Source organism: Bombina bombina, chromosome 8, assembly GCF_027579735.1.
Source record: "Bombina bombina isolate aBomBom1 chromosome 8, aBomBom1.pri, whole genome shotgun sequence".
Lineage (NCBI taxonomy): Eukaryota > Metazoa > Chordata > Amphibia > Anura > Bombinatoridae > Bombina > Bombina bombina.
The window spans coordinates 49,552,527-49,578,497 of record NC_069506.1 but is presented as its reverse complement, the minus strand read 5'-3'; the positions used below and the strand labels follow the sequence as shown (position 1 = coordinate 49,578,497).

Sequence of the window (25,971 nt, the reverse complement as noted above, 5' to 3'; positions counted from 1 at the left end):
AATCAAGAAAGAAACATTTGGGGTTTTATATCCCTTTAAGGATTAACAAATTGTGGTATCAGCCCATTTGAGACAGAAAACATAGCATGATCTATGGTGATACTCGGTGCAGTCTCTTTCAGCTCATTTGTACTTTTTTAAGTATATCAGTCTGAATACATCCAAAGGGGCAGTGTAGTTCTAAAGTGCCATATTGTTTTCCTCTAAATTAAAGAAATAGCCACATTCTGGTATTATACCTTTTAGACTTTGGACATAACTAGGGATACCAAAGGGTGTGGGGTGATCAGTCATTACTGGATATTGATTTAGGAGATGTGGTTAGGGTTAATTGCAATGGGGATATTGATTTAGGAGATGTGGTTAGGGTTAATTGCAATGGGGATATTGATTTAGGAGATGTGGTTAGGGTTAATTGCAATGGGGATATTGATTTAGGAGATGTGGTTAGGGTTAATTGCAATGGGGATATTGAGTTAGGGGATGTGGTTAGGGTTAATGGCAATGAGATATGGGATCAGTTGTTACTGGATATTGATTTAGGAGATGTGGTTAGGGTTAATAGCAGTGGAGTTATGGGATTAGTTGTTACTGGATATTGATTTAGGAGATTTGGTTACGGTTAATTGCAGTGGATATATGGGATCAGTTATTACTGGATATTGATTTATAGTATATCAGTCTGATCCCGCCTATTACAGTCAGTCTAGCGCCAAAATACCAAACAATTCCTCTCTGAACAAGGAACACAGCAACCCCAGACGATCGTTTTGGCCTTCATTGGGCCTCGTCAGTGAAGTGTAGCCATATTCCTCTAAGCACACTGAGCAAGGAGTCCACATCTGGTTGCCCCTTTTTCCCATAGGGAGACTAAATACATATAGGGAAAAGTGCTTAGAAGAATATTGCTACACCTCACTGACGAGGCCCAATGAAGACCGAAACGATTGTCTGGGGTTGCTGTGTTCCTTGTTCAGAGAGTAATTGCCTGGTATTTCGGAGCTGGAGTGAACGTAATAGGGGGATCAGACTGATATACTACAGGAAAGTTCTACTCTGTGAAAAGCATTACAGGGCTAAAAAGCTGCACCCAGGTGGTAAATCGTCATAGAACAGGCTAACAATGGTATTGAGCCAGTTGTTCGTTCCTGTGAGTGCACTTCTCTCTGTATGTATTTATTCTCCCTATGGGAAAATTGGACAATCAGACGTGGACTCCTTGCTCATTGTGCTTAGAGGAATACTGCTACACCTCACTGACGAGGCCCAATGACGGCCGGAACGATTGTTTGGGGTTGTTGTGTTCCTTGTTCAGAGAGGAATTGCCTGGTATTTCGGTGCTGGACTGACCGGAATAGGCGGGAGCAGACTGATATACTACAGGAAAGTTCTTCTCTGTGAAAAGTACTACTGGGCTAAAAAGCTGCACCCAGGTGGTAAATCGTCATAGAACAGGCTAACAATGGTATTGAGCCAGTTGTTCGTTCTCTCTCTCTCTCTCGCTCTCTCTCTCTCTTGAATTAATTTATTTTGTAATTTTCCCTATGGGCCTTGCACCCAGTCTTGTCTGGGGTTAACTGCCTGTGACTGGAGACAGCACAGCTTCCTCAGAGTGCTATAGCACCCAGGCCTGAGCATGTTGCAGGGTGATGGGATGTGGACCCAGTCCAGTCTGAGAGTGAAGTCCCCTTCCATGTTTTGTATATGTCTAGGGTGATTACATAAGTCTGTGAACCCTGACTTGTTCCCAGTTTATTTGATTGAGAGCTTGCATTTGCATGGCTGTATTAGGCACCCAGGTTTTGGAAGAGACCTTGACATGGTACCTGGGCTTGTCCCATTTGGCCATATGCGATAACTAAATCTTCCAGTTTTGCTTTTAATCTTAGCTGAGAGCTTGTAAGCGAGTGCTGGACTTTTTTTATTCTGTTTATATACTATCCCTTTATATAGGGATTTCATTAAGGACAGCAATGCAGGAACTAATTACGGTTTGGAGAGTAAGAGGTTAATATTCCCCCCCCCCCCTTAAATTGAGGCTGGTTCAAAGGAATGGCTGAAGGGTAAAGGATAGTATAGGTCTAATTTTGTTTATTTGAGCCATAATAGTAGAACTTATATCGATTTCAATTTTTTTGGTCACTTTTATTATTTAATCTGCAGCGCATCAGTTACTCGCGCTTTTTATTTTTTGTTGCACAGTTAATATTTCCCTTGCGCTCACGTGATCTCTCTGTGCGTCCGCTCCAGCCTTTTATATACCGGCATATCGGTTTGAGTGAATGACGATAAAAATCATCTTTAAGCCCTAATTTTGCTCTTTTCTTCCTTTGCACAAGTTCCGGTCTTTACTGTGGGCCTTCTGGTCTCCAGTTAGACTGAGGATATAGAGGTGCAGAGGATAATTTTGCAATTTATTTTCAAACAAACTTATATTCAATTTAATTTTCTGTTAGTTATACAGTTATTTTCTGGGGGTATTTTTTATTAGACATCAGACTAATCCCTCATAATTCAAAAGTGATTTTTATTCTGATTTCTGTGGGAATCTTTATTTCCATTATGGATACTGATTAAAATTTAGCTGTTAATTTTGATGTGTTTATATTGCTTGGAGGCGCAAGTTATCCCTCCTGTGCAACTTTGTTCCACATGCTTAAATAAAACGTTGTTGTCTAGGGACAAGGATACTCCTTCTGAGCCATATGTTTTTCAGGATAATGTTGTCCGTACCATGCCTCAACTTTCTTCTCAAACGTCCCATGCTTTAGCCGTTTCAAATGCAGTGCCCTGCAGTTCCTCTCAACAAATTCCTGGTGGTGTCTATTTAGCAGGAGATCTTACTGCACAAATAACTTCTGCAGTTTCTGCAGCCCTAGCAGCGTTTCCTGCTGCTGGTAAGAGGAAAGCTAAGAACATATCTCATAATAGGAGTTCTGATTCCGCCAAAACAGCGTTAGTCAGCCTTTCTCAGTTATCTGCGGAGGATCATTCTTCAGTAACTTCTGAGGACGAAATCTCTGACTATGAGACTGTTGTGGATAGTACAACAGATCCAGCGGAGGTTAATTTTAGATTTAAGCTAGAGCACCTCTGTTTGCTTTTGAAGGAGGTCCTAGCTACCTTGGAGGATTCCGACTCTACTGTCACTGCGAATCCTAAAAAATCAAACAAACTTAGCAGAGTTTTTGATGTCATACCCTCATCTGTAGAGGTATTTCCAGTTCCTGACCGTATGATGGAGAACATAGCACAGGGATTCCTTTTTCTCTGTCCCCTGTTTTTAAGATGATGTTTCCTGTTGCTGACTCTGTACGGGACTCGTAGCGCACTGTGCCCAAAGTAGAGGGTGCTATATCTACTCTAGCTAAGAGAACAACTATTCCTATTGAGTATAGTTCCTCTTTCAAAGATCCTATGGATAAAAAAACTGGAAGCTTATTTAAAGAATATGTATATTCATCAAGGATTATAATGGCAACCAGTTGCAAGTATTGCTACGGTCGCAGTAGCAGCCTCTTATTGGTGTGACTCCTTGTCGGACCTCATTTCTGAGGAGACTACTATAGAGGAGATCCAGGTTAGGATCAAGGCTCTAATGCTGGCTAATACTTTTATCTGTGATGCTAGCATGCAAATCTTTAGGCTGGGAGCTAAAGTCTCTAGCTTTGCAGTTCTAGCTTAGGTGTAACTTCCAAGTCCAAACTTTTGTCTTTACCTTTTAATGGCAAGACTTAATTCGGTCCTGGACTGGCTGAGATCATTTCCAAAGTTACTGGCGGAAAGGGATCTTTCTTTCCTCAGGTCATGAAGACTCGACCTAAGGGTCGACAGAATTCTAATTTTCGTTCCTTTCGTAACTTCAAAGGACAAAAGTCTTCCTCCTCTTCTTTCAAGCCAGAGCAACCCAGGACTTCATGGAGGTCAAACCAACCTTGGAACAAACAGTCCAAGAAGCCTTCCTCTGAGCATGAACGGGTCGCCCCCAATCCAGGCTTGGATCAGGTAGGGCTCAGGCTTTCTTTTTTTTGTCAGCCTTGGATTTGTGATGTCCCAGATCCTTGGGCGGTGGAAGTAGTTTCTCAGGGATACCAGATAAGGTTCAAGTCCTGCCCCCCCAGGGGCAGATTTATCTGGTCAAGGTTATTAGCAAACCTGGTAAAGAGAGAAGCCTTCTTAAGCTGTGTAAGGGAACTATTTTCTCTGGGAGTGATTGTCCCAGTTCCAGTAGAGGAACAGGGTCAGGGTTTCTATTTGACCCATATTCGACCTAAAATGTCTCAACACATTTCTCAGGGTTCCATCTTTCAAGATGGAGACTATACGCTTCATTCTACCTTTGATTCAGGAGGGTCAGTTTATCTCTACTTTAGACCTGAAGGATGCGTATCTTCATGTCCCTATTCACAAGGAACATCACAAATTCCTGAGGTTTGCCTTTTTAGACAAACACTTCCAATTTTTTGCTCTTCCCTTCGGCCCTGCCACAGCTCTTCAGATCTTTACAAAGGTTCTAGGGGGGCCTTTTGGCTGTGGTCAGATCTCAGGGGAAATCGGTGGCGCCATACCTGGGCGATATTTTGGTTCAAGTGCCATCTTTTCATTTAGCAAGATCTCATACAGACACTCTGTTATCTATTCTTTGTACCCACGGATGGAAAGTAAATTTGGAAAAGAGTTCCCTGGTGCCAGACACCAGGGTATGCTTTTTGGTGATGGCCATAGATAATCTGTCCATGAAGATTTTTCTGACGGATGTCAGAAAATCCAAAATTCCTGCTTCTTGTTGTTCTCTTCAGTTCTCTATCCGTCCATCAGTGGCTCAGTGTATGGAGGTAGTTGGTCTAATGGTTACTTCCATGGACATAATTCCTTTTGCTTGTTTCCATCTGAGACCTCTACAGTTATGCATGCTCAGACAATGGCACGGAGACCACTCAGATCTCTCACAGAGGATTGTTCTAGATACCCTAACGAGAGACTCTCTATCTTGGTGGATTTCGCAGGACCATCTGTCTCAGAGTACATGCTTCCTGAGACCATCCTGGGTGATTGTGACCACAGATGCCAGCCTGTCAGGCTGGGGTGCAGTTTGGGGTTCCTTAAAGGTTCAGGGTCTCTGAACTTGAGAGGAGTCTTCTCTCCCCATAAACATCTTAGAGTTAAGAGCAATCTTCAAAGCTCTAACATCCTGGCCTCATCTAAGTTTTTGGTCCGGTTAATCAGATTCCAATCGGACAACATCACCTCGGTGGCATACATCAACCACCAGAGAGGAACGCAGAGTTCCCTAGCTATGAAGGAGGGGACTCGCATTCTCCAGTGGGTGGAGTCTCAAAATTGTCTCCTCTCTGCCATGCACATCCCAGGGGTGGACAACTGGGAAGCGGATTTTCTGAGCAGGCAGACCTTTCATTCCGGGGAGTGGGCTCTCCATCCGGAATTATTCACAATGATAACCCTCAGGGGGGGTTCCGGAGTTGGATCTGATGGCGTCTCGTCTAAACGCCAAGCTTCCATGGTACGGGTCAAGATCAAGAGATCCACAAGCAGCTCTGATCGACGCTCTGGTGGTTCCGTGGAACTTCAGTCTTGCATACCTGTTCTCTCCGTTTGCTCTCATTCCTTGAGTCATTGCTCATAGCAAACAGGAGGGGGAGGTGGTGATTCTAATAGCTCCTGCCTGGTTTTGCAGGATCTAGTTCGCAGATCTGGTGAAGATGTCATCTTTTCCCCCTTGGAGGTTGCCTCTGAGGAAGGACCCTCTTCTTCAAAGTCCCTTCCGCCACCCAAATCTATATTCTCTGAAGCTGACTGCTTGGAGATTGAATGCCTAGTTTTAGCTAGGCATGGTTTTTCTGAGAAGGTAATTGATACCATGCTTCAGGCTCTTATACCTGTTACTCGTAAGATTTACCACAAGGTATGGCGTAAATACATTTATTGGTGTGAATCGAAGGGTTTCTCTTGGAGTCGGGTGAGAGTTCCTCACATTCTATCTTTTCTTTAGGATGGCCTGGAAAAAGGCTTGTCAGAATCAGGCCTGTATTTAAATCTGTTGCTCCTCCTTGGAGCCTTAATCTTGTTCTTAGAGTTTTGCAGCAGGCTCCGTTTGAGTCTAAGCATTCGGTTGATATTAAAGGATTACTTTCTGTTATAATTTTTAAGCTAAACAACTAACATATTAAAGTTAATAAACATTAATTAAAACCTACTGACCTATATTTTCTCCAAAACGAAGTTTCATAACATTCTAAAAGTTATATCTTTTATTCTCCGATGATGTCACGTTATCCTGCCCACTATTTTCAGCACTGCGTGTTCAAAATACTTAAACCAATAACTTTGTGTTTAAAGCGCCATTCTGAAACCTAGGTATTGTAAACGGATTGGTACAGAGCAAAGGATACCCACGGAGTGGGTTTGGAAAACAATTAAATTTGCAGACAAGATTTCTGATATACGGTAGAGATATGTTAATGAAATGCTATTGATAAAAAGCATATTTGGGGTAGTTAGTTAGTAACAGGCATAGAAAATATTTACTTACAGTGGCCCTTTAAGATATTATCTTGGAAAATTTTGTTTCTCCTTGCTATTTCGTCTGCTCGTAGAGTTTCCGAGCTTTCGGCTCTGCAGTGTGATACCCCTTATCTTATTTTTCATGCGGATAAAGTGGTCCTTCATACTAAGTTAGGATTTTTTCCCAAAGTAGTATCGGATTGCAACATCAATCAGGAAATTGTTGTCCCTTCCTTTTGTCCGAATTTTTCTTCTCAGAAGGAACGCCTGTTGCATAACCTAGATGTTGTGCATGCACTAAAATTTTATCTACAAGCTACTAAGGATTTTCGGCAATCTTCTGCCCTGTGCGTCATTTTCTCTGGTAAACGTAAGGGTCAGAATGCCACTTCTATTATTCTTTATCTCTGGTTGAGAAGTGTTATCCGGTTAGCATATGAGACAGCTGGAAAGCAGCCTCCTGAGAGAATTACGGCTCATTCCACTAGAGCTGTCTCTTCTTCCTGGGTTTTCAAAAATGAACCATCTGTGGAACTGATCTGCAAGGCGGCCACTTTGTCCTCTTTGCATACTTTTTCAAAATTTTCAAAATTTTATACTTTTTTTTCCGGCTGAGGCTTCTATTGGGAGAAAGGTTCTTCAAGCTTTGGTGCCTTCTGTTTAGGATTGCCTGTCTTGTTTTCCCTCCCTTCCATTCTGTGTCCTCTAGCTTGGGTATTGGTTCCCACTAGTAATCGGAATGGATTTGTGGACTCTCCATGCCATTGAAACAAAAACAAAATTTATGCTTACCTGATACATTTCTTTCTTTCCTGGCATGGAGAGTCCACGACCCGCCCTTAATTCGATTTAAGATAGCAGTTGTTTTTTTTATAAACCTCAGGCACCTCTATACCCTTGTGTCATCTTCTATTTCCATTTTCCTTTGGTTGAATCACTGGGGATTATGGGTAATGGGAGTGACACTTAACAGCTCTGCTGGGGTGTTCTTTGCCTCCTCCTGCTGGCCAGGAGTTGAATTTCCACTAGTAATTGGAATGGATTTGTGGACTCTCCATGCCAGGAAATAAATAAATTTATCAGGTAAGCATAAATTTTGTTTTTCTTCTAAGCACAGTTGATCAATTTACCTTGAGCACAGTTAGCACTCAGGAACGATAAAAATGTATCACTACACTTGTAATCTAGCTCATAGTACTTTGGATTTATCTTTTACAATTTATTTATTTTACTTTTTTGTATTTAATTACTTGATCCTAATAATAAGGATAATCTTCAAGGACAATATTATTTCCTAAAAGATCTGCACTAAAGCAATAATTTCTTGCACATCGTGTATGCAATTGTCTGTATGCTGAATTTCTTGTTGACATAATTAGCTTCATAACATAGATAGAGATAAGTTTGCTTACACAAACATTATTCCATTTCTCTTGTAAGGTGTATCCAGTCCACGGATCATCCATTACTTGTGGGATATTCTCATTCCCACAAGTAATGGATGATCCGTGGACTGGATACACCACAAGAGAAATAAATTTATCAGGTAAGCATAAATTATGTTTTTCCTACATCTCTGAGGAATATAGTATTTCTGTCTATTTATCTATCTATCTATCTATCTACAGTATCTATCTGTCTGTCTGTCTATCTATCCGTTTCTCTATGTACAGATCAATAAACAACAATTAGACTGTATATTTCCTATGTAAACTTTTATTAAGGAAGAAAAGTTGAAGGAATAACACTGTCTTGTTATCCAAGCTTCATGCTGAACTCATTGACTTGATGATACAATTCTTTGGTCAAATGTGCAAGAAGCAAACTCTGTTCCCAGATGGTTCACGGTGCAGAGAGGCCACTCTGTCGTTTTTGCTACAGCACATCACTGCTTCACAAATAACACTTAGTTCTTGGCTCATTAAATGGACATTGTACACTAGATTTTTTTGTAGATGATCCATTTATATAGCCCATCTGGGGGTGTTTTGTAAAAAAAAAAAAAAAAAGGGATATTAAACCCAAAAATTTTCTTAAATTTCTAATTTACTTTTTTTTTCTAGTTTTCTTTGTTTTATTGGTATCTTTTGTTGAAAAGCTGGTATGTAAAATCAGGAGCGTTCACATGTCTGGAGCACTATAAGGTAGCAGTTTGCAAGAACATTATCCATTTGCAAGAGCCATGTAGTTCTTCAGATGCCTACCTAGGTATCTCTTCAACAAAGAATACTATGGGAACAAAGCAAATTTGCTAATAGAAGTAAATTGGAAACTTTTTAAAAATTTGTATGCTCTGGGGCAGATTTATCATGTTAGGGCGAACAGGATCCGCTGTAGCGGATCATGTCCGCCTTACATCAATAAATGCCAACAGCATGCTTGTGCAATACCGCCACCTGCAGATTTGCAACCAATCACCCGCTAGCAGGGGGTGTCAATTAACCCGATCGTTTCTAGTCGGGCTGATTGCTGTCTGCGACCTCAAGACCCCTGCTTTTTAACTCCTGTTTCTGGTGAGCCTGAATGCTCACACGGAAACAGCTGTATAACGCTGAATATGGACCTTAATAAATCTGCCCCTTTGTCTGATTCACTAAAGAACATTTTTGGGTTTAATGTCCCTTTAAAATTGAAGCTGGTTGAAGAATAACTTTAGAAACGTGTACATTTTTGGGGCGTGGTTAAATAAATCACATTATTCCTGTAAAATATCTACTGATTTACAGAAATAAAAAGTTAAAAACACTTTGCAATCACTGTTGGCTTAAGGGGACATTATACACTAGATTTCTCTTGTTAAGTGTATCCAGTCCACGGATCATCCATTACTTATGGGATATTAACTCCTCCCCAACAGGAAGTGCAAGAGGATTCACCCAGCAGAGCTGCTATATAGCTCCTCCCCTAACTGCCATTACCAGTCATTCTCTTGCACCCAACGAATAGATAGGATGTGTGAGAGGACTGTGGTGATTATACTTAGTTTCATACCTTCAATCAAAAGTTTGTTATTTTATAATAGCACCGGAGTGTGTTATTCCTTCTCTGGTAGAATTTGAAGAAGAATCTACCTGAGTTTTTCTATGATTTTAGCCGGAGTAGTTAAGATCATATTGCTGTTTCTCGGCCATCTGAGGAGAGGTAAACTTCAGATCAGGGGACAGCGCGCAGATTAATCTGCAAAGAGGTATGTAGCAGCTTATTATTTTCTGACAATGGAATTGATGAGAAAATTCTGCCATACCGATATAATGTAAACTCAGCCTTAAATGCAGTAGCAGCAACTGGTATCAGGCTGTCATGTATGTATATTTTACACTTCAGTATTCTGGGGAATGGCACTTCACTGGAATTATACTGTATGCATAAAACTTTAGCCTAATTTGCAGGGACTAGCAACAGGCTTTTTAATAACACTCAATTTATTAATGTTAAACGTTTTTTGCTGGCATGTAAAATCGTTTAATTTTCTGAGGTACTGGGTGAAAAAATGTTTTGGGCACTATTTTTTTTCCACTTGGCAGTCGTTTTATTTAATTTATGACAGTTTACTGATCTCTCTCACTGTTAGCTATCAGGGTTAGTTATCCTTTGCTAATGGGAGCAATCCTTTGCTAAAATTGTGTTTTTTACAAAGATTTGATGCTATAACTTTTCAGTTTATTAATTTTCAACTGTCATAACTTTTTTCTGTGCTTCTTATAGGCACAGTACGTTTTCATATTATAGTAAATTACTTGAAAAGTATTTCCAAGTTGCTAGTTTATTTGCTAGTGTGTTAAACATGTCTGATTCAGAGGAAGATATCTGTGCTATATGTGCTAAAGCCAAAGTGGAGCCCAATAGAAATTTATGTACTAACTGTATTGATGCTACTTTAAATAAAAGTCAATCTGTACAAATTGAACATATTTCACCAAACAACGAGGGGAGAGTTATGCCGACTAACTCGCCTCATGTGTCAGTACCTGCATCTCCCGCTCGGGAGGTGCGTGATATTGTAGCGCCGAGTACATCTGGGCGGCCATTACAAATCACATTACAGGATATGGCTACTGTTATGACTGAAGTTTTGGCTAAATTACCAGAACTAAGAGGTAAGCGTGATCACTCTGGGGTGAGAACAGAGTGCGCTGATAATATTAGGGCCATGTCAGACACTGCGTCACAATTTGCAGAACATGAGGACGGAGAGCTTCATTCTGCGGGTGACGGTTCTGATCCAAACAAACTGGATTCAGATATTTCAAATTTTAAATTTAAGCTGGAAAACCTCCGTGTATTACTAGGGGAGGTGTTAGCGGCTCTGAATGATTGTAACACAGTTGCAATACCAGAGAAAATGTGTAGGTTGGATAAATATTTTGCGGTACCGGCGAGTACTGACGTTTTTCCTATACCTAAGATACTTACTGAAATTGTTACTAAGGAGTGGGATAGACCCGGTGTGCCGTTCTCACCCCCTCCGATATTTAGAAAGATGTTTTCAATAGACGCCACCACACGGGACTTATGGCAAACGGTCCCTAAGGTGGAGGGAGCAGTTTCTACTTTAGCTAAGCGTACCACTATCCCGGTGGAGGATAGCTGTGCCTTTTCAGATCCAATGGATAAAAAGTTAGAGGGTTACCTTAAGAAAATGTTTGTTCAACAAGGTTTTATATTGCAACCTCTTGCATGCATTGCGCCTGTCACGGCTGCAGCAGCATTTTGGTTTTAGTCTCTGGAAGAGACACTTGAATCAGCTCCATTAGATGAGATTACACACAAGCTTAAAGCCCTTAAGTTAGCTAACTCATTTATTTCAGATGCCGTAGTACATTTAACTAAACTTACGGCTAAGAATTCCGGATTCGCCATTCAGGCACGCAGAGCACTGTGGCTAAAATCCTGGTCAGCTGACGTTACTTCTAAATCTAAATTGCTTAATATACCTTTCAAAGGGCAGACCTTATTCGGGCCCGGGTTGAAAGAAATTATCGCTGACATTACAGGAGGTAAAGGCCATGCCCTGCCTCAAGACAGAGCCAAACCTAAGGCTAGACAGTCTAATTTTCGTTCCTTTCGTAATTTCAAAGCAGGAGCAGCATCAACTTCCTCTGCACCAAAACAGGAAGGAGCTGTTGCTCGCTACAGACAAGGCTGGAGACCTAACCAGTCCTGGAACAAGGGCAAGCAGGCCAGGAAACCTGCTGCTGCCCCTAAGACAGCATGAATCGAGGGCCCCCGATCCGGGAACGGATCTAGTGGGGGCAGACTTTCTCTCTTCGCCCAGGCTTGGGCAAGAGATGTCCAGGATCCCTGGGCGTTAGAGATCATATCTCAGTGATACCTTCTAGACTTCAAATTCTCTCCCCCAAGAGGGAGATTTCATCTGTCAAGGTTGTCAACAAACCAAATAAAGAAAGAGGCGTTTCTACGCTGCGTACAAGATCTTTTATTAATGGGAGTGATCCATCCGGTTCCGCGGTCGGAACAAGGACAAGGGTTTTACTCAAATCTGTTTGTGGTTCCCAAAAAAGAGGGAACTTTCAGGCCAATCTTGGATTTAAAGATCCTAAACAAATTCCTAAGAGTTCCATCGTTCAAAATGGAAACTATTCGGACAATTTTACCCATGATCCAAAAGGGTCAGTACATGACCACAGTGGATTTAAAGGATGCTTACCTTCACATACCGATTCACAAAGATCTTTACCGGTATCTAAGGTTTGCCTTTCTAGACAGGCATTACCAGTTTGTAGCTCTTCCATTCGGATTGGCTACGGCTCTGAGAATCTTCACAAAGGTTCTGGGTGCTCTTCTGGCGGTACTAAGACCGCGAGGAATTGCGGTAGCTCCGTACCTAGACGACATTCTGATACAAGCTTCAAGCTTTCAAACTGCCAAGTCTCATACAGAGTTAGTACTGGCATTTCTAAGGTCGCATGGATGGAAGGTGAACGAAAAGAAGAGTTCTCTCTTTCCACTCACAAGAGTTCCCTTCTTGGGGACTCTTATAGATTCTGTAGAAATTAAGATTTACCTGACAGAAGACAGGTTAACAAAGCTTCAAAATGCATGCCGTGTCCTTCATTCCATTCAACACCCGTCAGTAGCTCAATGCATGGAGGTGATCGGCTTAATGGTAGCAGCAATGGACATAGTACCCTTTGCACGCCTACATCTCAGACTGCTGCAATTGTGCATGCTAAGTCAGTGGAATGGGGATTACTCAGACTTGTCCCCTACTCTGAATCTGGATCAAGAGACCAGAAATTCTCTTCTATGGTGGCTTTCTCGGCCACATCTGTCCAGGGGGATGCCATTCAGCAGGCCGGACTGGACAATTGTAACAACAGACGCCAGCCTACTAGGTTGGGGCGCTGTCTGGAATTCTCTGAAGGCTCAGGGACAATGGAATCAGGAGGAGAGTCTCCTACCAATAAACATTCTGGAATTGAGAGCAGTTCTCAATGCCCTTCTGGCTTGGCCCCAGTTAACAACTCGGGGGTTCATCAGGTTTCAGTCGGACAACATCACGACTGTAGCTTACATCAACCATCAGGGAGGGACAAGAAGCTCCCTAGCAATGATGGAAGTATCAAAGATAATTCGCTGGGCAGAGTCTCACTCTTGCCACCTGTCAGCAATCCACATCCCGGGAGTGGAGAACTGGGAGGCGGATTTCTTAAGTCGTCAGACTTTTCATCCGGGGGAGTGGGAACTTCATCCGGAGGTCTTTGCCCAAATACTTCGACGTTGGGGCAAACCAGAGATAGATCTCATGGCGTCTCGACAGAACGCCAAGCTTCCTCGTTACGGGTCCAGATCCAGGGATCCGGGAGCGGTTCTGATAGATGCTTTGACAGCACCTTGGACCTTCGGGATGGCTTATGTGTTTCCACCCTTCCCGATGCTTCCTCGATTGATTGCCAGAATCAAACAGGAGAGAGCATCAGTGATTCTAATAGCGCCTGCATGGCCACGCAGGACTTGGTATGCAGATCTAGTGGACATGTCATCCTGTCCACCTTGGTCGCTACCTCTGAAACAGGACCTTCTGATCCAGGGTCCCTTCAAACATCAAAATCTAATTTCTCTGAAGCTGACTGCTTGGAAATTGAACGCTTGATTTTATCAAAACGTGGTTTTTCTGAGTCAGTTATTGATACCTTAATACAGGCTAGGAAGCCTGTTACCAGAAAGATTTACCATAAGATATGGCGCAAATACTTATATTGGTGCGAATCCAAGAGTTACTCATGGAGTAAGGTTAGGATTCCGAGGATATTGTCTTTTCTACAAGAAGGTTTAGAAAAGGGTTTATCCGCTAGTTCCTTAAAGGGACAGATTTCAGCTCTGTCCATTCTTTTACACAAACGTCTGTCAGAAGTTCCGGACGTTCAAGCTTTTTGTCAGGCTTTAGCTAGGATCAAGCCTGTGTTTAAAACTGTTGCTCCACCATGGAGTTTGAACTTAGTTCTTAATGTTTTACAGGGGGTTCCGTTTGAACCCCTTCATTCCATTGATATCAAGTTGTTATCTTGGAAAGTTCTGTTTTTAATGGCGATTTCCTCGGCTCGAAGAGTCTCTGAGTTATCTGCCTTACATTGTGATTCTCCTTATCTGATTTTTCATTCAGACAAGGTAGTTCTGCGTACTAAACCTGGGTTCCTACCTAAGGTGGTCACTAACAGGAATATCAATCAAGAGATTGTGGTTCCATCTTTGTGTCCTTATCCTTCTTCGAAAAAGGAACGTCTGCTACACAATCTAGATGTAGTCCGTGCCCTGAAATTTTATCTACAGGCAACTAAGGATTTTCGACAAACGTCTTCCCTGTTTGTCGTTTATTCTGGTCAGAGGAGAGGTCAAAAAGCTTCGGCTACCTCTCTCTCCTTTTGGCTTCGTAGCATAATACGGTTAGCCTATGAGACTGCTGGACAGCAGCCTCCTGAAAGAATTACAGCACATTCTACTAGAGCTGTGGCTTCCACTTGGGCCTTTAAGAATGAGGCTTCTGTTGAACAGAATTGCAAGGCTGCAACTTGGTCTTCTCTTCATACTTTTTCCAAATTTTACAAATTTGACACTTTTGCTTCTTCGGAGGCTGTTTTTGGGAGAAAGGTTCTTCAGGCAGTGGTTCCTTCCGTATAAAGAGCCTGCCTGTCCCTCCCGTCATCCGTGTACTTTAGCTTTGGTATTGGTATCCCATAAGTAATGGATGATCCGTGGACTGGATACACTTAACAAGAGAAAACATAATTTATGCTTACCTGATAAATTTATTTCTCTTGTAGTGTATCCAGTCCACGGCCCGCCCTGTCACTTTAAGGCAGGTAATTTTTCCATTAAACTACAGTCACCACTGCACCCTATGGTTTTCCTTTCTCTGCATGTTTTCGGTCGAATGACTGGTAATGGCAGTTAGGGGAGGAGCTATATAGCAGCTCTGCTGGGTGAATCCTCTTGCACTTCCTGTTGGGGAGGAGTTAATATCCCATAAGTAATGGATGATCCGTGGACTGGATACACTACAAGAGAAATAAATTTATCAGGTAAGCATAAATTATGTTTTTTCTGTGCATACATGTTTTGTAGATGATCCATTTATATAACCCATCTGGGAGTATTTTTGTAGCAATGTATAGTTTTGCTTATTTTTAAATAACATTGTGCTGATTTTCAGACTCCTAACCAAGCCCCAAAGTTTTAGACGTATACTGATGTCTACAGATTCAAGATTGCTCCTGTTTGTCTAATGTGTCTTTTAATATGGGAGGGGGTGTCTGCTCTCAGCCTCTTTCAGAGGGTGTCCCAGCCTAACCTCAACAGTGCTAAACTGTGAGCTTCTAAGTATGCTTTTAAATGGTTTTATACTGGATTTTTAGGTCAGTATCTGTGCATATTATTCTTTATAGTAGTGTCTATTACATGCAGTTAATAAAAAGCTAATTTAGTGGGTTTGCACCAAATTGGTCTAGTTCTATTTGAAATGCAATCACAACTAAATTGCTAGTGAGTATAGATGCATGCAGTGTTACCTTATGCATATTATATTATTTATTACTCACTATTATTTACTTTTAGTTTTTACCCGCCTGGCCAAATGTCTGCTGGTATGTCATGTGATCTGACTGTGATATTTAAGCCAATGGTAAGTAAACTGATCCAACAAGTAATACTGCATTTATATGTTTTGTTTTGTGAAAAAGATACAGCAAGTAAACAACCATTGTGGATTAAGACTATGGGGCAGAATTATCAATGTGCGGACGGACATGATCCGCTGTAGTGATAATTTCCGCCGCACATCGATAGCATTTTTCACTGCACAAGCATTTCACTAGAAATGCTTTTGCAATGCCGCCTCCTGCAACCGGATTGTATGTGACCAGGCGGATTGCTGTCCGCCACCTCAGAGATGGCGAACGAGTTAAGCAGAAGGCTCGCGTGAAAACAGCTGCATATAGCAGCATTCAGGCCATGATAAAGCGGCCCCTATAACTTAGTTGAACTGAAGAATATTTAGTCATTACATACACAGTTAATTGTTTTCTTTCATGATTCAGATAGAGAATGCAATTTTAAGCAACTTTCTAATTTACTCCTATTATCAATTTTTCTTCGTTCTCTTGGAATCTTTATTTGAAAGAGTAGGAATATAAGCTAAGCAACCGGCCCATTTTTGGTTTCAGCACCTTGGGTAGCGCTTGTGATTGGTGGCTACATTTAGCAACCAATAAGCAGGTGCAACCCAGGTTCTCAAACAAAAATGGCCGGGCCGGCTCTTAAGCTTACATTCCTGTTTTTTAAATAAAGATACCAAGAGAAAAAATACAAATTGATAATAGGAGTAAATTAGAAAGTTGCTTAAAGTTGCATGCTCTATCTCAGAGCTTTCCAAACTTTTCATGTTGGTGACACACTTTGTAGACCTACATCATTTCTCCAACATTGGTGTGTCCGGTCCACGGCGTCATCCTTACTTGTGGGATATTCTCTTCCCCAACAGGAAATGGCAAAGAGTCCCAGCAAAGCTGGCCATATAGTCCCTCCTAGGCTCCGCCCACCCCAGTCATTCTCTTTGCCGTTGCACAGGCAACATCTCCACGGAGATGGTTAAGAGTTTTTTGGTGTTTAAATGTAGTTTTTATTCTTCTATCAAGTGTTTGTTATTTTAAAATAGTGCTGGTATGTACTATTTACTCTGAAACAGAAAAGGATGAAGATTTCTGTTTGTGAGAGGAAGATGATTTTAGCAGACAGTAACTAAAATCGATTGCTGTTTCCACATAGGACTGTTGAGATGAAGTAACTTCAGTTGGGGGAAACAGTTAGCAGACTTTTCTGCTTAAGGTATGACTAGCCATATTTCTAACAAGACCATGTAATGCTGGAAGGCTGTCATTTCCCCTCATGGGGACCGGTAAGCCATTTTCTTAGTCAAACAAACAGAATAAAGGGCTTATTATGGGCTAAAAAACTGGTAGACATTCTTATGGGCTAAATCGATTGCTTTATTTGGGCATTTTATTCATATTTATGCTGACAATTTGCATTTATAAACTTTGGGAACGTTTATTAAACGGCAGGCACTGTGTTAGACACCTTTTCCAGTCAAGGGGCCTTCCTAGTTATAGACTGAGCCTCATTTTCGCGCCATTACTGCACAGTTGTTTTTTGAGAGCAGGGCATGCAGATGCATGTGTGAGGATCTAAAAATTGCTGGAAAAGCTTCTAGAAGGCGTCAATTGGTATCGTATTCCCCTCTGGGCTTGGTTGGGTCTCAGCAAAGACTATAGCTGGGACTGTATAGGGGTTAAATTTATAAACGGCTCCGGTTCCGTTATTTTAAGGGTTAAAGCTCTGAAATTTGGTGTGCAATACTATTAATGCTCTAAGACACTGTGGTGAAATTTTGGTAATTTTTGAACAATTCCTTCATACTTTTTCACATATTCAGTAATAAAGTGTTTTCTGTTTAAAATTTAAAGAGACAGTAACGGTTTTGTTTTAAAACGTTTTTTGTGCTTTGTTGACAAGTTTAAGCCTGTTTAACATGTCTGTACCTTCAGATAAGCTATGTTCTATATGTATGAAAGCCAATGTGTCTTCCCATTTAAATTTATGTGATAATTGTGCCATAGCGTCCAAACAAAGTAAGGACAGTACTGCCACAGATAATGAAATTGCCCAAGATAATTCCTCAGATGAGGGGAGTAAACATGATACTACATCATCTCCTACTGTGTCTACACCAGTTTTGCCCATGCAGGAGGCCCCTAGTACATCTAGTGCGCCAATGCTTATTACCATGCAACAATTAACGGCTGTAATGGATAACTCCATAGCAAATATTTTATCCAAAATGCCTACTTATCAGAGAAAGCGCAATTGCTCTGTTTTAAACACTGAAGAGCAGGAGGGCGCTGATGATAATTGTTCTGTCATACCCTCACACCAATCTGAAGGGGCCATGAGGGAGGTTTTGTCAGATGGAGAAATCTCAGATTCAGGAAAGATTTCTCAACAAGCTGAACCTGATGTTGTGACATTTAAATTTAAATTAGAACATCTCCGCGCACTGCTTAAGGAGGTGTTATCTACTCTGGATGATTGTGACAACTTGGTCATTCCAGAGAAATTATGCAAGATGGACAAGTTCCTAGAGGTTCCGGTGCACCCCGACGCTTTTCCTATACCCAAGCGGGTGGCGGACATAGTAAATAAGGAGTGGGAAAAGCCCGGCATACCTTTTGTCCCCCCCCCCCTATATTTAAGAAATTATTTCCTATGGTCGACCCCAGAAAGGACTTATGGCAGACAGTCCCTAAGGTCGAGGGGGCAGTTTCTACTCTAAACAAACGCACTACTATTCCTATCGAAGATAGTTGTGCTTTCAAAGATCCTATGGATAAAAAATTGGAAGGTTTGCTTAAAAAGATTTTTGTACAGCAAGGTTACCTTCTACAACCAATTTCGTGCATTGTTCCTGTCACTACAGCAGCGTGGTTCTGGTTCGAGGAACTAGAAAAGTCGCTCAGTAGAGAGACTCCATATGAGGAGGTTATGGACAGAGTTCACGCACTCAAATTGGCTAACTCTTTTATTTTAGATGCCGCTTTGCAATTAGCTAGATTAGCGGCGAAAAATTCAGGGTTTGCTATCGTGGCGCGCAGAGCGCTTTGGCTAAAGTCTTGGTCAGCGGATGTGTCATCCAAGACAAAATTGCTTAACATCCCTTTCAAAGGTAAAACTCTATTTGGACCAGAATTGAAAGAGATTATTTCAGACATCACTGGGGGAAAGGGCCACGCCCTTCCACAAGATAGGTCTTTCAAGGCTAAAAATAAGTCTAATTTTCGTTCCTTTCGCAATTTCAGGAACGGACCGGCCTCTAATTCTGCATCCTCTAAGCAAGAGGGTAATGCCTCACAACCCAAACCAGCCTGGAAACCGATACAAGGCTGGAACAAGGGTAAGCAGTTCCAATAAAGGAACAAGGAATGGGATTTTATTCCAATCTGTTCGTAGTTCCCAAAAAAGAGGGAACTTTCAGACCAATTTTGGATTTGAAGATCCTAAACAAATTTCTCAGGGTACCATCGTTCAAGATGGAAACCATTCGAACGCCGTCATCGGCTCCACCATGGAAGCTACCTTTGAGACAGCACCTTCTTGTTCAGGGTCCATTCGAACATCCAAATCTGGTCTCCCTCCAGCTGACGGCTTGGAGATTGAACGCTTGATTCTATCGAAGCGTGGGTTTTCAGATTCTGTGATAGATACTCTGGTTCAGGCCAGAAAACCGGTAACTAGAAAGATTTACCATAAAATATGGAAAAAATATATCTGTTGGTGTGAATCCAAAGGATTCCCATGGGATAAGATAAAAATTCCTAAGATTCTCTCCTTTCTACAAGAAGGTTTGGAGAAAGGATTATCTGCAAGTTCTCTAAAGGGACAGATCTCTGCTTTATCTGTCTTACTACACAAAAGACTGGCAGCTGTGCCAGATGTTCAAGCATTTGTTCAGGCTCTGGTTAGGATCAAGCCTGTTTACAGACCTTTGACTCCCCCCTGGAGTCTAAATCTAGTTCTTTCAGTTCTTCAAGGGGTTCCGTTTGAACCTTTACATTCCATAGATATTAAGTTACTATCTTGGAAAGTTTTGTTTTTGGTTGCAATTTCTTCTGCTAGAAGAGTTTCAGAGTTATCTGCTCTGCAGTGTTCTCCGCCCTATCTGGTGTTCCATGCAGATAAGGTGGTTTTGCGTACTAAGCCTGGTTTTCTTCCTAAGGTTGTTTCTAACAAAAATATTAACCAGGAGATAGTTGTACCTTCTTTGTGTCCGAATCCAGTTTCAAAGAAGGAACGTTTGTTACAAGAAGCCTGCCGCTGCTAACAAAACAGCATGAAGGAGTAGCCCCCGATCCGGGACCGGATCTAGTGGGGGGCAGACTCTCTCTCTTTGCTCAGGCTTGGGCAAGAGATGTTCAGGATCCCTGGGCGCTAGAAATAGTTTCTCAGGGTTATCTCCTGGAATTCAAGGAACTACCCCCAAGGGGAAGGTTCCACATGTCTCACTTATCCTCAAACCAAATAGAGAGACAGGCATTCTTACTTTGTGTAGAAGACCTGTTAAAGATGGGAGTGATTCACCCAGTTCCAATAAAGGAACAAGGAATGGGATTTTATTCCAATCTGTTCGTAGTTCCCAAAAAAGAGGGAACTTTCAGACCAATTTTGGATTTGAAGATCCTAAACAAATTTCTCAGGGTACCATCGTTCAAGATGGAAACCATTCGAACGATTCTACCCACTATCCAGGAAAGTCAATTTATGACTACCGTGGATCTAAAGGATGCGTACCTACATATTCCTATCCACAAAGAACATCATCAGTTCCTAAGGTTCGCTTTTCTGGACAAGCATTACCAGTTTGTGGCCCTCCCATTCGGGTTAGCCACTGCTCCAAGGATTTTCACAAAGGTGCTAGGGTCCCTTCTAGCGGTTCTAAGACTGAGGGGCATTGCAGTAGTACCTTACTTGGACGACATTCTAATACAAGCGTCGTCCCTGTCAAAAGCAAAGGCTCATACAGACATAGTTCTAGCCTTTCTCAGATCACACGGATGGAAGGTGAACATAGAAAAAAGTTCTTTGTCTCCGTCGACAAGAGTTCCCTTCTTGGGAACAATAATAGATTCCTTAGAAATGAGGATTTTTCTGACAGAGGTCAGAAAATCAAAACTTCTAAGCTCTTGTCAAGTGCTTCATTCTGTTCCTCGTCCTTCCATAGCGCAGTGCATGGAAGTAGTAGGGTTGATGGTTGCAACAATGGACATAGTTCCTTTTGCACGAATTCATCTAAGACCATTACAACTGTGCATGCTCAAACAGTGGAATGGGGACTATACAGACTTGTCTCCAATGATTCAAGTAGATCAGAAGACCAGAGATTCACTCCGTTGGTGGCTGACCCTGGACCATCTGTCCCAGGGAATGAGCTTCCGCAGACCAGAGTGAGTCATTGTCACGACCGACGCCAGTCTAGTGGGCTGGGGCGCGGTCTGGGAATCCCTAAAAGCTCAGGGTCTATGGTCTCTGGAAGAGTCTCTTCTCCCGATAAACATTCTGGAACTCAGAGCGATATTCAATGCTCTCAGGGCTTGGCCTCCACTAGCAAAGGCCAGATTCATAAGGTTCCAATCAGACAACATGACGACCGTTGCGTATATCAATCATCAGGGGGGAACAAGGAGTTCCCTGGCGATGAAAGAAGTGACCAAAATAATTCAATGGGCGGAGGATCACTCCTGCCACCTGTCTGCGATCCACATCCCAGGTGTGGAAAACTGGGAGGCGGATTTTCTGAGTCGTCAGACATTCCATCCGGGGGAGTGGGAACTCCATCCGGAGATCTTTGCCCAAATAACTCAATTATGGGGCATTCCAGACATGGATCTAATGGCGTCTCGTCAGAACTTCAAGGTTCCTTGCTACGGGTCCAGATCCAGGGATCCCAAGGCGACTCTAGTAGATGCACTAGTAGCACCTTGGACCTTCAACCTAGCTTATGTATTTCCACCGTTTCCTCTCATTCCCAGGCTGGTAGCCAGGATCAATCAGGAGAGGGCCTCGGTGATCTTGATAGCTCCTGCGTGGCCACGCAGGACTTGGTATGCAGACCTGGTGAATATGTCATCGGCTCCACCATGGAAGCTACCTTTGAGACAGCACCTTCTTGTTCAGGGTCCATTCGAACATCCAAATCTGGTCTCCCTCCAGCTGACGGCTTGGAGATTGAACGCTTGATTCTATCGAAGCGTGGGTTTTCAGATTCTGTGATAGATACTCTGGTTCAGGCCAGAAAACCGGTAACTAGAAAGATTTACCATAAAATATGGAAAAAATATATCTGTTGGTGTGAATCCAAAGGATTCCCATGGGATAAGATAAAAATTCCTAAGATTCTCTCCTTTCTACAAGAAGGTTTGGAGAAAGGATTATCTGCAAGTTCTCTAAAGGGACAGATCTCTGCTTTATCTGTCTTACTACACAAAAGACTGGCAGCTGTGCCAGATGTTCAAGCATTTGTTCAGGCTCTGGTTAGGATCAAGCCTGTTTACAGACCTTTGACTCCCCACTGGAGTCTAAATCTAGTTCTTTCAGTTCTTCAAGGGGTTCCGTTTGAACCTTTACATTCCATAGATATTAAGTTACTATCTTGGAAAGTTTTGTTTTTGGTTGCAATTTCTTCTGCTAGAAGAGTTTCAGAGTTATCTGCTCTGCAGTGTTCTCCGCCCTATCTGGTGTTCCATACAGATAAGGTGGTTTTGCGTACTAAGCCTGGTTTTCTTCCTAAGGTTGTTTCTAACAAAAATATTAACCAGGAGATAGTTGTACCTTCTTTGTGTCCGAATCCAGTTTCAAAGAAGGAACGTTTGTTACACAATTTGGACGTAGTCCGTGCTCTAAAATTCTATTTAGAGGCTACAAAAGATTTCAGACAAACATCTTCCTTGTTTGTTGTTTATTCTGGTAAAAGGAGAGGTCAAAAAGCGACTTCTACCTCTCTTTCCTTTTGGATTAAAAGCATCATCCGATTGGCTTATGAGACTGCCGGACGGCAGCCTCCTGAAAGAATCACAGCTCACTCCACTAGGGCTGTGGCTTCCACATGGGCCTTCAAGAACGAGGCTTCTGTTGACCAGATATGTAAGGCAGCGACTTGGTCTTCACTGCACACTTTTGCCAAATTTTACAAATTTGATACTTTTGCTTCTTCGGAGGCTATTTTTGGGAGAAAGGTTTTGCAAGCTGTGGTGCCTTCCGTTTAGGTAACCTGATTTGCTCCCTCCCTTCATCCGTGTCCTAAAGCTTTGGTATTGGTTCCCACAAGTAAGGATGACGCCGTGGACCGGACACACCAATGTTGGAGAAAACAGAATTTATGCTTACCTGATAAATTACTTTCTCCAACGGTGTGTCCGGTCCACGGCCCGCCCTGGTTTTTTAATCAGGTCTGATGAATTATTTTCTCTAACTACAATCACCACGGTACCATATGGTTTCTCCTATATATATTTCCTCCGGTCCGTCGGTCGAATGACTGGGGTGGGCAGAGCCTAGGAGGGACTATATGGCCAGCTTTGCTGGGACTCTTTGCCATTTCCTGTTGGGGAAGAGAATATCCCACAAGTAAGGATGACGCCGTGGACCGGACACACCGTTGGAGAAAGTAATTTATCAGGTAAGCATAAATTCTGTTTTCGCGACACATTAATTCAGTTGTACTAGCAAAAAGGAGGTTAAACTAACTTGTTTTAAAAGATACAGACACATACATAAATTATATAATAACAAAATGCATTTACATACAAGTAACAGTAAGTATGTGCAAGAATTAAAAAAAGTTTAATAACACCAATAGCTACTTACTATTTTAATGGGATGTATGAGGTTGATGGAATGAACACAGTTTAGATAAAGATACTCACATTTCATCATCAAGCATTTTTAATCTTCCACTTCCTATCCATATATCAAGAGCAGGAGCAGCAATGCACTACTGGGAGCTAGCTGCAAAAAAAACCCACTGACTTCAGCTCAGCGTTTAAAGCTGCCACCCTCAGCGCTCTGTGAGTCCGACTGACTACTGCCTGCGCTGCAAACACACTGCTGTCCCTCTCACTGTCTACACTTGCAGTCACGAGCCTATTGAGGAGACTTCATGTGCAGTCAGGAGCCAATGTGTCGCCAGAGCCGCCAATGGGAATAGTTTCAGTTCCCACTGAGCTGTGCCAATTGGTTAAGATGATCTGTGACCCACTAGGTATCAATCACGTGTCAACCATGTGATATGCGTAGCAGGCAGGTGGAAAGTCAGAAACCAAAAAACAATTAAAAAAAAAAAAAATTAAAAAAATTTGTGCTGAAGCAGGGACACACCTACACACTGCTGCCGACACACTAGTGTGTCCCGACACACAGTTTGGAAAGCACTGCTCTATCTGAATCATGAAATAAAAAAATTGGGTTTACTATCCCTTTAAGCTATCCAAAACACAAATTAATTGCCTAGTTTAACTTCATAGATAATGTGTGCAAAAAACATTGAAACCATTAAATATAAGTCAATTTTAGCTTAATATTGGCTTAAATTTCAGCCCGGTGGTCAGTAAAATCAGCCAAGTGGTGTGCCCATTAACGGCTAGATTACAAGCATGGTAGTATTTAACGATCCTGTTATTACAAGTTGAAAGTAAAAGGTATCACTTGCGCACTAACGATGTTCCATTTATTTATAAATATATATATATCTATATATATATCTATATATATATATATATATATATATATATATATATATACATACAGTATATGATGGTATTTTCATACAATATATATCTATACCTATATATCTATATGATTGTGTATAGGTATAGATATATATAGGGATATCTATTTAAAAAAAAATAATAGCATATTCTGCTATGTACAGAACATTTGAATGTGAAATATATATAGTAAATAAACAGTGTAACACTATATGAACATTGCATAAATATGCTTTTTCATCTACTTGACTGCAAAGGATTTCAATGCACTTATATATATAAAAATATGTCTATATATGTGTACATATGTATTTATGTGTTTATATGTGTATATATGTCTGTAAATACATATATACACCTATAAATACATCTGTAAATGCATAAATATATATATATACACCTATAAATACATCTGTAAATGCATAAATACATATATACACCTATAAATACATCTGTAAATGCATAAATACATATATACACCTATAAATACATCTGTAAATGTATAAATACATCTGTAAATGCATAAATATATATATATACACCTATAAATACATCTGTAAATGCATAAATACATATATACACCTATAAATACATCTGTAAATGCATAAATACATATATACACCTATAAATACATCTGTAAATGTATAAATACATCTGTAAATGTATAAATACATATATACACCTATAAATACATCTGTAAATGCATAAATACATATATACACCTATAAATACATCTGTAAATGTATAAATACATCTGTAAATGTATAAATACATATATACACCTATAAATACATCTGTAAATGCATAAATACATATATACACACACATCTTTAGACACGTACAGTATATGTATGTATCTCTATGTTAAAGCCCTTTACCTGCCTTTTTTTCTTACACTTGACACCTGATATCTTTGAGCCTTTATAACTTTTTTGTGCAATATGATTTTTAATAATTTTTATTAGATGGTATTATTATGAGTGTAACTGAAGTTTTCTATGTATTTTTGATGTGTTTTGTGACTTTTTTGTTTCGTGAAACAGTGAACCAGAGCTTTGAGGTCGCACAATCTCAATACGGGCTAATTTCATTTGTGCTCAAGCAATTGCATTTACTTTCAACTTATAATACGCTTGCTACCTCCAACGCACGCACACTTTCACAATATTATTGCTTGGGCTTGGGCATAATTGTTAGCGTCCCACTCATAATCTGGCCCTAAATAGGTCCTGGCAAAAACACTGCTGTTCTATAATTTTATTTAATTTCATTTTTTTTGTCATATGTTTAATTTCTGCTTAAATGCTTAACTTTTGAGGCACAGTTCATCTTTTTAATAATATGTTGCTTGTGAATATGGAAATACCATCAGTTATCCATCAAGACTTAACTTAAAGGGGCATGAAACAAAAAAATGATTCAGATAGAGAATGCAATTTAAAAAAAATCTTTTAATTTAATTTTATTATCAAGTTTGCTTTGTTCTCATGCTGAAGAAATTATAATGTTTCTTCGTAAATGGAAAGAGTCCACAACTGCATTCATTACTTTTGGGAAATAAGAACCTGGCCACCAGGAGGAGGCAAAGACAACCCAGCCAAAGGCTTAAATACTCCTCCCA

At 41.0% G+C, this 25,971-nt stretch overlaps 1 protein-coding gene across 1 annotated transcript in view; it reads left to right on the top strand.

The window, feature by feature from the left end:
• The window catches only part of CFAP74 (cilia and flagella associated protein 74), a 331,535-nt gene that overhangs the window by 122,560 nt on the left and 183,004 nt on the right, over nt 1-25,971 (top strand). Inside the window, 1 exon segment of the mRNA XM_053690359.1 lies at nt 15,595-15,661. Coding sequence (XP_053546334.1) covers nt 15,595-15,661 — 67 coding nt within the window.